The sequence below is a fragment of the Leucopleurus acutus genome (assembly GCF_964270905.1).
Source record: "Leucopleurus acutus genome assembly, chromosome: 8".
NCBI classification, from domain to species: Eukaryota; Metazoa; Chordata; class Mammalia; order Artiodactyla; family Delphinidae; genus Leucopleurus; species Leucopleurus acutus.
In genome coordinates, this window is record NC_139151.1 from 14,179,186 (window position 1) to 14,191,356 (window position 12,171).

General features: G+C 53.3%; 1 protein-coding gene and 1 pseudogene across 2 annotated transcripts; both read left to right on the forward strand.

Annotated features, from left to right (window-relative positions):
* The first annotated feature begins 266 nt into the window (after nt 1-266).
* On the forward strand, nt 267-739 carry LOC309965712 (large ribosomal subunit protein uL24-like; annotated as a pseudogene). Its single transcript has one exon. The product of its transcript is annotated as a large ribosomal subunit protein uL24-like (transcript).
* A 7,035-nt stretch (nt 740-7,774) lies between these two features.
* Nucleotides 7,775-11,483, forward strand: THY1 (Thy-1 cell surface antigen). Its single transcript, XM_082843736.1, has 4 exons — nt 7,775-7,806; nt 9,869-9,929; nt 10,426-10,761; nt 11,296-11,483. Exons 2-4 carry the CDS (start codon nt 9,893-9,895, stop codon nt 11,406-11,408), a joined length of 486 nt encoding a protein of 161 aa, XP_082699862.1. The 5' UTR covers nt 7,775-7,806; nt 9,869-9,892; the 3' UTR covers nt 11,409-11,483.
* Nucleotides 11,484-12,171: the final 688 nt, after the last annotated feature.

Below are 12,171 nucleotides of genomic sequence, written 5' to 3' on the forward strand. Positions count from 1 at the left end.
AGGCAACAACCATTCTGTGAGTCAGCAGTTTGGTCAGGGGTCAGCTGGGACGGCTCATCTGTACTCCATACGGACTTACAGGGCTCACCCATGCATTTGTGGTCAGTTGACAGGTGGACTGGGGGCTGGACGATCCTAGAACATCTCACTCAATACCTGGCAATTCGGTGGGGCTGTTAACTGGAGCATCTCAGTTGAGCTGTCTCCACGTGGCTAGCTTGGGCTTCCTCACGTGGCAGCTGGGTTCTAAGAAGCAAGCCCTCTTCCCTTTTACAGCCATCGCTGAAGTGCCGGCGGCCAAAATGAAGTTCAGTCCCTTCGTGGCTTCTGACTGATGGAAAACCGGAAAAGGAATTTCAGTGCACCTTCCCACATGCGCAGGAAGATTACGTCTTCCCCTCTTTCTAAAGAGCTGAGACAGAAGTACAATGTTCGATCCATGCCCATCCGAAAGGACGATGAAGTTCAGGTTGTACGAGGGCACTACAAAGGGCAGCAAATTGGCAAAGTAGTCCAGGTTTACAGGAAGAAATATGTCATCTGCAATGAACAAGTGCAGTGGGAGAAGGCTAATGGTACGACTGTCCATGTGGGCATTCACTCCAGCAAGGTGGTTATCACCAGACTAAAGCTGGATAAAGACCGCAGAAAGATCCTCGAATGTAAAGCCAAATCTCACCAAGTAGGAAAGGAAAAGGGCAAATATAAGAAAGAAACAATTGAGAAGATGCAGGAATAAAGTAATCTTGCATACAAATTTCATTAAAAACTGTTAAAATGAAAACAGAAAAAAGAAGCAGCAAGCCCTAATGCACAAGCATTTATGAAGTTTCTGCCTGATCACATTTGCTCAAATCCCATTGGCCAACGTATGTCATAGAGCCGAGTCCAGAATCAATATGGAAGAGGTGTGACTCCCTGGGGAGCCATGAAGGTAGCAATCTACCACAGTCTGCCCTCTACCCCTAATGATGCACAGCCTTCCCACATGTGAAATATACACCCCCTACCAAAACACCCGAAGTAGTATCCAATCATGACAGCAGGCTCAAAGTCCTTGATCTCATAACATGCAGCAGGTCTGGATGTGGCTGAATCTCCTGGGGTACAACGCCTCGGGTGTGGCTCCTTTTAATCCAGAAGGCTGTGAGCTAACAAGATAAGAAATCTGCTCCGCACGTGCCCAGCATACAACAGTAAATCACATACAGGATAACCCCAATAGATGCTCCCTGAAAAGGGGGAGAAACAGGAGGCACGTAGCAATCATGGAATTCAAAGCCATTCTGGAATCCAACCAGGCACTATTATCAGGCCCCCTACTCCAGAGGCAGGGAATGTGACTTGAATAGAGCTCAGTTCCCCTTGGCTTCTAGTTATATCCTCTGGGCTCTTGGTTCTGCCCTCTGAGAGGATTTTCTTTTCCATAAGAAAAGGCCTGTGTGAATATTGGCCAGCTTACTGTCCATAGATAGTTGGGGGGCCCAAGGCCTCTTTTCGTTTTTAACTGTGTCATTCCCTTTGAGTCCAAACTGATAGAGTCTTTGCCAATACAATACTCTTTAAAACTTTATGGGTTTTCTGTGAGTATTACTGGGTTCACTTTGCACACCAAAAGTCACATGCATAATTAGTTTCAAGAAGACTCTATTTCTGCTATGGGACAGCAGCCTTAATTTTCTCAGAAATCCTTTTGTTTAACTGAGAAGGTCTACTAAGCACCATCTTAAATCCTCCTGGGGTCTGAACGAAGTTTCTACAATCATATGCTTGATTTAATCTTTACCTTTAGGCGAGTTCTCACTTTGAGAATCTATTGCCTGCTGGAGAGACTGGAAATGAGACCAGTTTTCTTTTCCATCTCAGCAAACTGGACAGATCCTCATTTAGCTCATCTCTCTTATAATACCTCATCATGCCAGCTAGAAGCACCCAAATGACACTTTCAGCATTCTGTCTCTAGATCCCTTTAGCTAAATCCACACTCAGTAGGTGCGTTTTCTGTTACCAAAAGCAATGTTCTTGCCAATTGTTTCTCCACCGTATATAACACGAGTCACCCTTGGTCCAGCCTCCAAGCAGTTTCCTTACTGCTTTCCCAGCCTCTCCCACCAGTTCATTCACAGCCCCTCCAGCCTGCACTACAGCCTCCTTGCTGCTTATCACGCAGACCTTTGCCCACCACCCAGTTCCAAAGCCACTGCCCCATGTTTAGGTTTTTAAAGCATGTTTAGGTACCACACTTCTAGGTACCAATTTATGTATCAGGTACCTATTGCTACGTAACAAATCACCTAGAACAACAGCTTCAAACAACCACCGTTTTATTACGTTCACGGATTCTGTGGGTCAGGAATTCAGACTTGTCTCTGTCCCGCAATATCTGGGGCCTCAGCTTGAAAACTCGAAAAGTTAGGCGGACAACTCAAACAGCTTGGGGCTGGATTGTCTGGAAGCTTCTTTATCTACATGACTGGAGCCTGGGCTGAAATGACTCTGAAAGCTAGGTTCACATGGGTCTAGAGTGTTTCCATGATGCCTCTCCACGGGACGGGGGCTTCAACAGCACAGCCTTAGGGTCGTCAGACATCGCATATGGCGCTTCCAAGAGCAAGTGTCCCAGAAAACAAAGTCAAAGCTGTATGGCCTTTCTAAGACCTAAATTCAAAAGCCTTTTAGCATCACTTCTGTCATATTCTGTCGGTGGGAGCAGTCACAAATCCATTAAGACTCAGGTGGGACACAGACTTCACTTCTTGAGAAAGGAAGATCGAAGAATTTCTATCCAGGTTTTAAAACCACCTTAGTAGGCTTATTGGGGGTGGTTCATTTCTGTTCTCGGTGGCATCAGTTAGGATTACACATGTGTTTGTGAGCATGTGGCAGGTTAACTGGGGGGCTAGCTGATCCCAAGTGGTGGTTGATACAAACTGAGGCACCTCAGTTCTCTACGTGGTTGCACAAACTTTCTCATGTGGCAACTGAATTCCAAGAAGGCAAGTCCCAACTACAAACACTTATCAAGCTTCTGCTTGCATCTCATTTGCTGACAGCCCATTGGCCAAAGCAAGGCACATGGCCAAGTCCAGAGTCAATGAAGATGGAGATCACATGAGGGCATGGATATCAGGATACATGATTCATTGGAGGGCAGTACTGTAACACTACTACACCTGGGTAACTCCCATTTTTCTTTAGACTCAGTTCATGCCTCCCCTCTTCCAACAAGGCCTCTCTTGACAGACTGGGTCATTAGTTGTCCCTTCTTTGAGCTGCCACAATACTTTACACACATCTCTACCTCTGCACTCACCCTATTGTTTTCTAACTATCTATTTACCATTTTCATCTCCCCCACTGGACAAGCCTTCGAAGGCAGACTGTGCTCTATTGATCTTTGTATTCCCAGGGTCTAGTCCTGTGTCTAGAACATTGTGCCTAACAATAATGTCTTTCAGGACTTCCCTGATGGCACAGTGGTTAAGAATCTGCCTGCCAATGCAGGGGACACGGGTTCGAGCCCTGGTCCGGGAAGATCCCATATGCTGCGGAGCAACCAAGCCCGTGTGCCACAACTGCTGAGCCCGCGTGCCACAACTACTGAAGCCCACGCACCTAGAGCCTGTGCTCCACAACGAGAGAAGCCACTGCAATGAGAAGCCCACGCACTGCAATGAAGAGTAGCCCCCGCTCACCACAACTAGAGAAAGCCCACGCGCAGCAACGAAGACCCAAAGCAGCCAAAAGTAAATAAAGAAATAAAGTTTTAAAAACAAAAAATAATGTCTTTTAATTATTTGATTAGTTAAACATTCATGAATAAACCTTCTTAAATAAATGTTGAAAGTGTTATCTCCATTGGTGCTTTGACCTCTCGCCCTCTGCCCTGCATTCTAAGAGAAACTTCTCTTCTTTGTCATACTCTCCAACCAAACATGCATTTCTTCGGGGAGTGACCTCACTCAAGGAGTTGACCTCAACTAGAGATTAGGAGAGGCAGCAGAGGGTCAAGCAGTGGTTCCAAGATTTTTCAATTACATAGACTACTCATATTTCCAAAGAAGTTTGGGGAGCAACAGAAAGTTACCACTTTTTGTGCCTAGAAGGGACATTAAAAACACACCACCTACCACCATCAGTTCAAAAAAATGGAAAGGTATAACCTTAGAATGAAAAAATAGACCATTGCAAGGAAGGGCCGGTGTGTGGCCTCAATTAGCCCAAAATTAGGGCTCAAACGCTGTCTTAACATGTGATCCCACTGGGAAGGTCTCAAGCGGCCTAACCACAAATTCTCCTTCCCAATTATCAGTTTCTGCTGATAAGTTCTTCTGGTCAATTAACCCTCCTTTTCACAGGGACCAGGTATAATCCCTGCTTATCCCTGAGAATCAGGCTTCCGTTCCCTGCCAGCCCACAGAATTATTCAAACAAGCCAATCATGTCCTCCTGCGGGAAATGAGCATTCCACCCTTTGGGTACGACAAAGCCTGCCTCACAGCTCCCGCTTTTTCACTGTTCCTGAGTGCAGCTCCTGAGTGGCAGTGCCTGGCATGTGGTGTCTTCCTCCGGGCTGTGAGTACAGGTGACTAATAAACTGCTGTCAATCACATCTGTCCAGTGTCAGGGGTCATGTGTTCAACCATCTCCAAAACCCTAGGGTGGGAATCTGGGAATCCTCCCTTATCAACAGAGTGAATAGGAGGTGATCAGAACAGAGCAGCAACCTGACAGCTATGTTCAGAGCACCCCACACTGGCCTTGTTTCTCTCATCTCACCATGCACCAGGGAAGCCAGTCTAGCAGAAGTCTGAAGCCCCACCCTGGGAGCAGTGGAGAGCACTGTACATGGAGTCAGGGGATCTGGGATCTCGCTAGTCTTGCCTGTGCTCCAAAATCTTTGTCTGACCTTTGACAAATCATTATCCTTTGTGGGCCTCATTTTCCAGCTATAAAATGATGAGATGGCTTCTGCCACCTCTGTGATTAAAAAGACAATCTGATGAAATAGGGAAATAAAAAGAGTGAATGGCTGGTAGTCCCTTGGTCATCCTAAAGGAATGTGCATTTTTATTACTTTGTGGGTTGTTTTTTATATTTATTTATTTATTTGGTTGCGCCGGGTCTTAGTTGTGGCAGGTGGGCTCCTTAGTTTTGGCATGTGCACTCTTAGTTGCAGCATGCATGTGGGATCTAGTTCCCTGACCAGGGATCGGACCCGGGCCCCCTGCACTGGGAGCGCAGAGTCTTAACCACTGCGCCACCAGGTAAGTCCCAGAATGTGCATTTTTAGAGGTGTATTTACTCCATGTGTCTCTAGATGAGGCGACTGGAGATGATGAGAGAGGAAAGATCTAAGGGACCAACAGGGCAGCCACAGTCTGCCAGTAAATCTTGCCTTGGGTGGATTCCTCTAAACCCTTCCTGCTTTCAGCACTTCTATCCTGTGCCATTAGCAAATGGGAGTTATACATCTCCTCCCCATCACCACCCTGTGTTCCATCCCAGCCCCTAAATGTCTCACTTGAGCCATTAACTCCATCCAGCCGGAGACCTTGCCTTAGCAGACACACAATTGCCGCACCCTCTAGAGTCCACACTCCCCACCCCTTCCTGAAGTGAAGTGCTTGGGGACCCAGAAAATAGGCCAGGTCCTCATAAACTTATCAAAATAGCACAGCTAGGCCTTCCAACCGGCAACACTCAGAGATTGGGCCATAGAGTGGAAAACAGAGCATGCAGGGTCTTGTCCAGACAGAGCCCAGATATCTCCGGTAGTTAAGGGGCCTCTGGGTATCCTCATGTCTTGCCAAAAAAAGTAACCACCTCCAGCCCCATCTGTGTGTGTGTGTGTGTGTGTGTGTGTGTGTGTGTGTGTGTGTGTGTGTGTTCCGGTGGCGGGGTGGGGGTGGTTAGGCTGAAGCTAAAGCAACTAAAGCAACTGTGCTCTGATAGGAAAGATCCCTGGACTGAGAACCAGAAAGCTGTTAAGCAGGAAAGACACTGCGTGGCGTGCCAAGGAGGAGGCTAGCACGTATTGAATGCAGCAGGAAGATGGAAGGGAAAGATGAGGTGGTGGTGGAGGTCAGCTGCCGGGGGCCAGGACATCCAGGCCCTTAAAAGTTACCCTCCAGACAATGAGAAGCCAGGTCACCTGATCTTTGAAGAGGGATGGTCCCAGGCCTGGGAGCTTGTGAAAAGTGCAGACTCAGGCAGCTCTACTACTAGACTAGGGAGATCCCAGGGGGGCAGGGGCAGCTGCATTTCTCATAAAGTGCCCCAGGAGCTTCTGTTTTTTAGCAGAGCCAAGGGCCCCTGGACTTGACCATCTGCGAGGCTTGTTCCCGTTAGAAAATTCCATCATTGTAAGCGTCGGGAGGCCACCTAACCTCCAAGGGAGGGAGAGGGAAATGAATCTCCCAGTTGCAAGCTCAGGGATGGCTTCCAACAGTGCCATCACACTAATGGAAACTGCAGTGAGGGAGCCAGGACCAATGTCTATGAAAGAATAGGAGAAGGGGTAGGCAGGGGGGCAGGGCCAGCCCACAGGATGTCCCCACCAGAATTCACAAAAAGGCCACAAGGATGCAACTCAATCAAATAGACCTTTGTTCAAAAAACTTCACCTCACCCGTGGCTGGGAGAGACAAGTCATTAGCACTGGCTGTTAAAAAAAAAAAATCCAAGGGCCTCTGCTGACTTCAAATTAATGGGGCAAGGACAGGTGCCCCAGGGGATTAAAAGTGTGGTATCCATTTCTAGTTGGTCCTGTCTCCTCTCCTTTCCCACAGTTCCACAATTTCCCCCTCCCACCGGTCTGGGATGCAGCCGTGGAGTGGCTCAGCACTGAGGACTTGGGGCTCCACACCCCAAGTCGACCGGCCAGCTCTCCCACTTACTAACCATGAAGTGGGATGGAGAGTGGGCTGAGATGAACCCAGCAGATTGTGGCCATGGATGTAATGTGCCCAGCAGAACGCTTGATAGAGGGCGGCACCCTTTCCCTTGTCTGAAGACCAAGCAGACAGTACTCAAGGACTTGGGTGGGAGTGGGGGCAGGAGGGGTACATGAAATTGAGAAGAACCTTCTAGCTGTCTGCACCAGGAAGCGCCAGCCCAGGAGCCGAGGGAGACGGTGCCCAAGAGCAGAAAGTCGCTGAAGGGCCGGGTGTTCTAGGCTGGGTGAGGGGGCGGAGCAGGGCTGGGGACCAGGAAAGACCAGGTGCTGCCTTGCTTCTGAAGGGCTGCTCCAATGTGGAACAACACCCTACCATCTTCCTTTGGAGAAAACCTGGAATATTCCAACACCAAAAACCTCTCACTGGTGGCTCCTGTGGAGATGGGCTCCAGCTGAAAAGGAAACGAGGAGGCATGGGCGCTGCCTAAGGGGGCTCAGTTGCTGGCCTCCATCATCCATCCCTTACCCCTTGGTTTTCCCACAGGCTTGTGAAGCCTAGGTCAGAAGAAAGGATTAAAGCCTTGGCGGGGCTCTGGGAAGCGGCTAGCGGCCCCACCCTGATCTGCAGGGTCCTGAACCCCTCCATCCCTGGTCAGGTCCGCCAGCCACAGTGAGGGCCCCCTTTGGCTGCGGACGGCCACTCTCCCGCACCAATATCGGACCGCCTCCTCCTCCCTCTGCCACCCTTTTTCCGCTACCCACTCAGCCTCTGATTGGCCGAGCCCCCGGGCCCTCCCCGCTCCTCCTCTCCCACCCCTAGTGAAAACTGCGGGCGCCGGGCAGGGTGTAGCAACTGGAGGCGGCAGCGCGTCTGGAGGAGGCTGCTGCGGCCGAGAACCGGAGCCCAGGTAGGAGCCAGAGGCAGGGCGGGACCCGGGGCGCAGGGATAGTAGGCCCCCTGGCGCCCAGGCAGGCCCTCCCGATCCGAGGCTTCGGAAAACGGTCGGAGGGCGCCGTGGGAAGGAGCCGCTCAGTGCTTGAGGAGGGGGCTGCTTGCCAGGCAGGGGCAGGAGCCGGACGCAACTGCTGCAGGCCGGGGGTCGCGGCGAAACTTTCGCCCGCTGGGGAACGTTCGCCTGGGGCCGGGGTGCTGGAGGAGAACCGCGAGGAAGGGCGCCAAGGAAAGCCTTGCGTTCTGCTCTCCAGCCAGACGTCCCCAAAGCCAGCCTGCGAAGGCGGGACCAGGAGTGGGGGGCGGTGAAACTGGGGGAGCAGAGGACCGCAAACTGAAGGATATCTCTGCCCTGCGACCTCGCTGCGGGCTGGGTGCGGGGCATCCAAGGAACGGGAAACCGCAGTACCGCGGGCGGGGGCTGGGGCGGGGACTGGGAGGAAGGCTGGCAGACGGGGGAGGCGAGAACTGGAAAAGGATGGGAGAGGGGGAAGAAAGACCTCAATTGGAAAAGGAGAGGATTGGAATAGGGACACGGAATAAGGGTGGGGTTAGTCGAACGCGGGCTGGAGAGGAGGGAGAGCAAAGCTTCTCCGGGTTCTGAGCTGCGGGGACGCAAGGCCGAGGAAAGGCAGACTGCACCTCCCCTCCAGCTGTCTACCCCTCCCTTTGGCTCTACATCCCCTTGAGTCCCAGCCCCATTTCTTCCTTTCTAGTTCTAGCCGCTGCTTCCCCCGCTTCCTCTCCTAGATCCCAAGCTTGCCACCCCCTCTGTAACTCAGCGTATGCTAATCTAAACCAGATGTCGACCCCCCTTTCTTCCCCAACGGCACCTCCGGGTCCCTCTCAGCAGGGGTCTGAGAGGGAACCGACTGCAGCCGCAGGCACCCGGGAGCCCCAGTCTCGCCCCTCCCTCCCCCCTCCCCCCACTGGGCTGCGCGCCTGGGACCCTAGACGCGGCTAGCGGCGCGCCCTGCTCAGCGGGGCGCACGCACCAGGGCACGGCCCCCGCGCACTCGCAGGCACACGCCCCTGCTGTGGCCTCTCCCTGGCGAGCACTGCTGCAGACGGGCTAGGCTACCCGCTCTGTGTCGCCTCGCCGGGATATAGATTCAGCCTAGGCTGCAAAAAAAAAGACAGGGCAGAGAGCCTAGGCAGGGAGGCTACCGAAGCTGGACTGGAAAGCTGCAGGCCCAGGAATCCTGCCCAGAGAGCTGGACAATTGGAAACATCTTGGTTCTGATGCAGAGAACCTATGCAATAGGATGGCACTGTCGCCTTCCCCACACACAGTCGGGAACACCCTTAGCGGTGTGCCAAGTACGGTCCTACCTGGGGCCCCACACACCTGACCTCGCTCGTCTAAGAGGCCGGCGACTAAGGCCGTGGGTCACTTATTCTCCAGCAGTGCCAGATGTCTGTCATTTTTCTTAATCCCCATCACAACCCTGTGGGTATCTAAAGCCCAGGTTCATTCAGTACCTTTCGGGCATCTGTTGTATGCCAGGAACTGTCTGGGCACTGGGGATTTTCTTCTGAATGAGAAATAGGTAGGCCCTGAATGAGGAGTTTTTGTTTCATGGGTAGAGAGTTCTGATTTTGCAAGATGAAAAGCGTTCTGGAGATTGGAGACTGTACACTTAAAAGTGGTGAAGATAATAAATTGGGTGTTCTGCAAATTTTACGATTAAAAAATTAGGAAGTCCCTGACTTCCTGAAAGAAGAGGAAACGGTCAAGTTAGGGTCACTTACTCAAAGCCACCCAGCTAGTAAGGGTTCAGCACACATACACACCACAGAAGGGTGTGTTCTCGAACCCCCTTGCTTTCCCAGATGGGGAAGGGCTGAGTGGCAGTGTCACATTCACTGAGAGGTGGGAGGGGAGAGGGCTGTAGAGAGGGGCTTGGATGCCCACCGTGGCCATTATGGCATGTCTCCCAGGGGCCCCCAGCCCTGGCAGTAAGTGAGGGCACACCTGCCCCACCTCTTGGCTGACTCCCATCCTGTTGCACCCCCAGATCCAGGACTGAGCTCTCGGCACCATGAACCCTACCATTGGCATCACTCTCTTGCTGACAGGTACCGGGCAAGGGGCAGGGCTGGGATTCCAAGCACCCTGGCTGCCTTCCTTTCAGAGAAGCTAGCTTCTTCCTCATGACCTCAGAAAGTAGAGATGACTAAAGGAGAGAGAGGGCTCCTTTTATCCCTAAGTCAGCTGAGCAACCTAGTTGATCTTCTGACTGCCTGGGATGGTTTTTGGAAACTCAATTCACTGAGCCTGCACCATACTGAGTTGGAATCTCCAAGTGTGAACCAGGATGTTGCACAACTTCCCCCAAGGTCTCCTGCCCCTGGAACATACTGGTGGGACCCACGACTAGAGTAGAGGGAGGTAGGCTGGGGCCTGCAGTAGGAAAGGTAGACTGGCCCTCAGGGACCTCTGGGCGGGGAGAGGTGCTCAGAGAGCAGACCCTGTGCCCTTCCCTGGCCAGGCCTTTCTCTACTGTTAACGTGGATGGGAGGCCCCCTGCTCTACAGGTCCTCACCAACTTGGAGGGGGCACTGCTGGTGCCAGTCTTACAGGTGGCCCGTGGGCAGAAGGTGACCAGCCTGACAGCCTGCCTGGTGGACCAGAGCCTTCGTCTAGACTGCCGCCATGAGAATACCACCAACCTGCCCATTCAGTACGAGTTCAGCCTGACCCGTGAGACGAAGAAGCACGTGCTCTTTGGCACCATTGGGGTCCCTGAGCACGCATACCGCTCCCGAACCAACTTCTTCAGCAAGTACAACCTCAAGGTCCTCTACCTGTCGGGCTTCACCACCAAGGATGAGGGGACCTACACGTGCGCACTCCACCTCTCTGGTCAGACTCCCATCGTCTCCAACAGGAACGTCTCTGTGCTCAGAGGTGAGGCAAACCCCCAACAGGACCAAGGAAGCTGGGAGAGGCAGGCTGGGGAGGAACGGGCTGGCTGGGCCAGCGGGCAGTCCCCTTGGCTGGGCCACGATAGGGAGTGGTCCCTTAACTTCTCTCCCCTTCCCCCCACTGCTGCCTGTGCCCGGCGGAATCGCTACCTTCAGCATGAACGGGGGAAGGTCTAAGGGGACGGTCAGGCAGGCAGAGTGGTGCGGCAGACGCTTCCCCCATGACTGCGGGCAGATCGCTCGGCCTCCCCAGACCTCCTTCCCCCCACCTGGAAAGCAGGATGGCACAGCTGCCTCACCCCCAGTTTCCTCGTGGCGATATTTGTTCAAGGGCTCAGGAACCTGCAAATGGGAAAGGTGGCTGGTTCTGTCAGACCAGGTTGGCCCTGGTTCCAGCCAAGACATCACGGCGCCACCCTCCCCAAGGGAAAGCAGCCTTGCCCTGGGCCTGGGCCTGCCCGAGCCCTGGCCGCTCTGCATTCCCGCCCCGCCCCTCTGCCCCGTCCTCTGTCCACAGATACGCTGGTCAAGTGCGGAGGCACAAGCCTGCTGATCCAGAGCACCTCGTGGCTGCTCCTGCTTCTGCTCTCGCTGCCCCTCCTGCAGGCCATGGATTTCGTCTCCCTGTGACTGGCTGGGCCCATGGAGAATACAGGAAGCCACGAGGCCCCGTCCAGAGACCCTACTTCTCGGAGTCAGTTGACCCCCCTCCCCCCAACCTCCCACACACCTTGGGGAGAAGTGGGGACCCCACCGCCCCTAAGGAATCCCACTGCTGCATGCCATCATCTCCCATCCCCCACTGCCACCCCCTACCCTCGCCGCACGCCACTGCCTATTTGTATCCTTAGTTCCAGAGCTGCTTCTGTCTGATTTAGGACTTATCCTACCTTTTCTTTGGCGGTTCGCGAAAAGGGAAGCCAGGGCTGGGGACCTGATGGAGAGTGAGGGGATGGGAGGGGTATCAGTCCCTGGGGCCGGTCATCCTTGCCCACCGGGACTAGAGGCCTGGGAGAGACCTGGGCGAGGAGGGGGAGGGGTGTGTTTGGCCCTAGCACATCCCTCAGCAGTAGGGATGGCGCCTGAAGACCCCGGATGTGAGGGTGCTGCCAAGCGTTTGTGGCCCATCCTGTGAGGAGAGAACCGAGCGTCTCCACGAGCACTTTCCGTCACAGAAAAAAGCCGCCTTCTTACCCTGCAGAAGTCCCCAAGGGGCCTCGGGCCCGGCGTCTGGTCCAGTGACAATGCAGATTCTGCCCGGGAAGCAGTGCTGATGGGCTGGTGAGGCAGGCGGAAGGCAGGGTCCATCATCCCTCCCCGCAGTGAGGAAGCTAAAAATGGGAGCTAGCGTCTCTCACTGGCTCGGCCAGCAGTTGGGAGGTAGCAGAGGAGG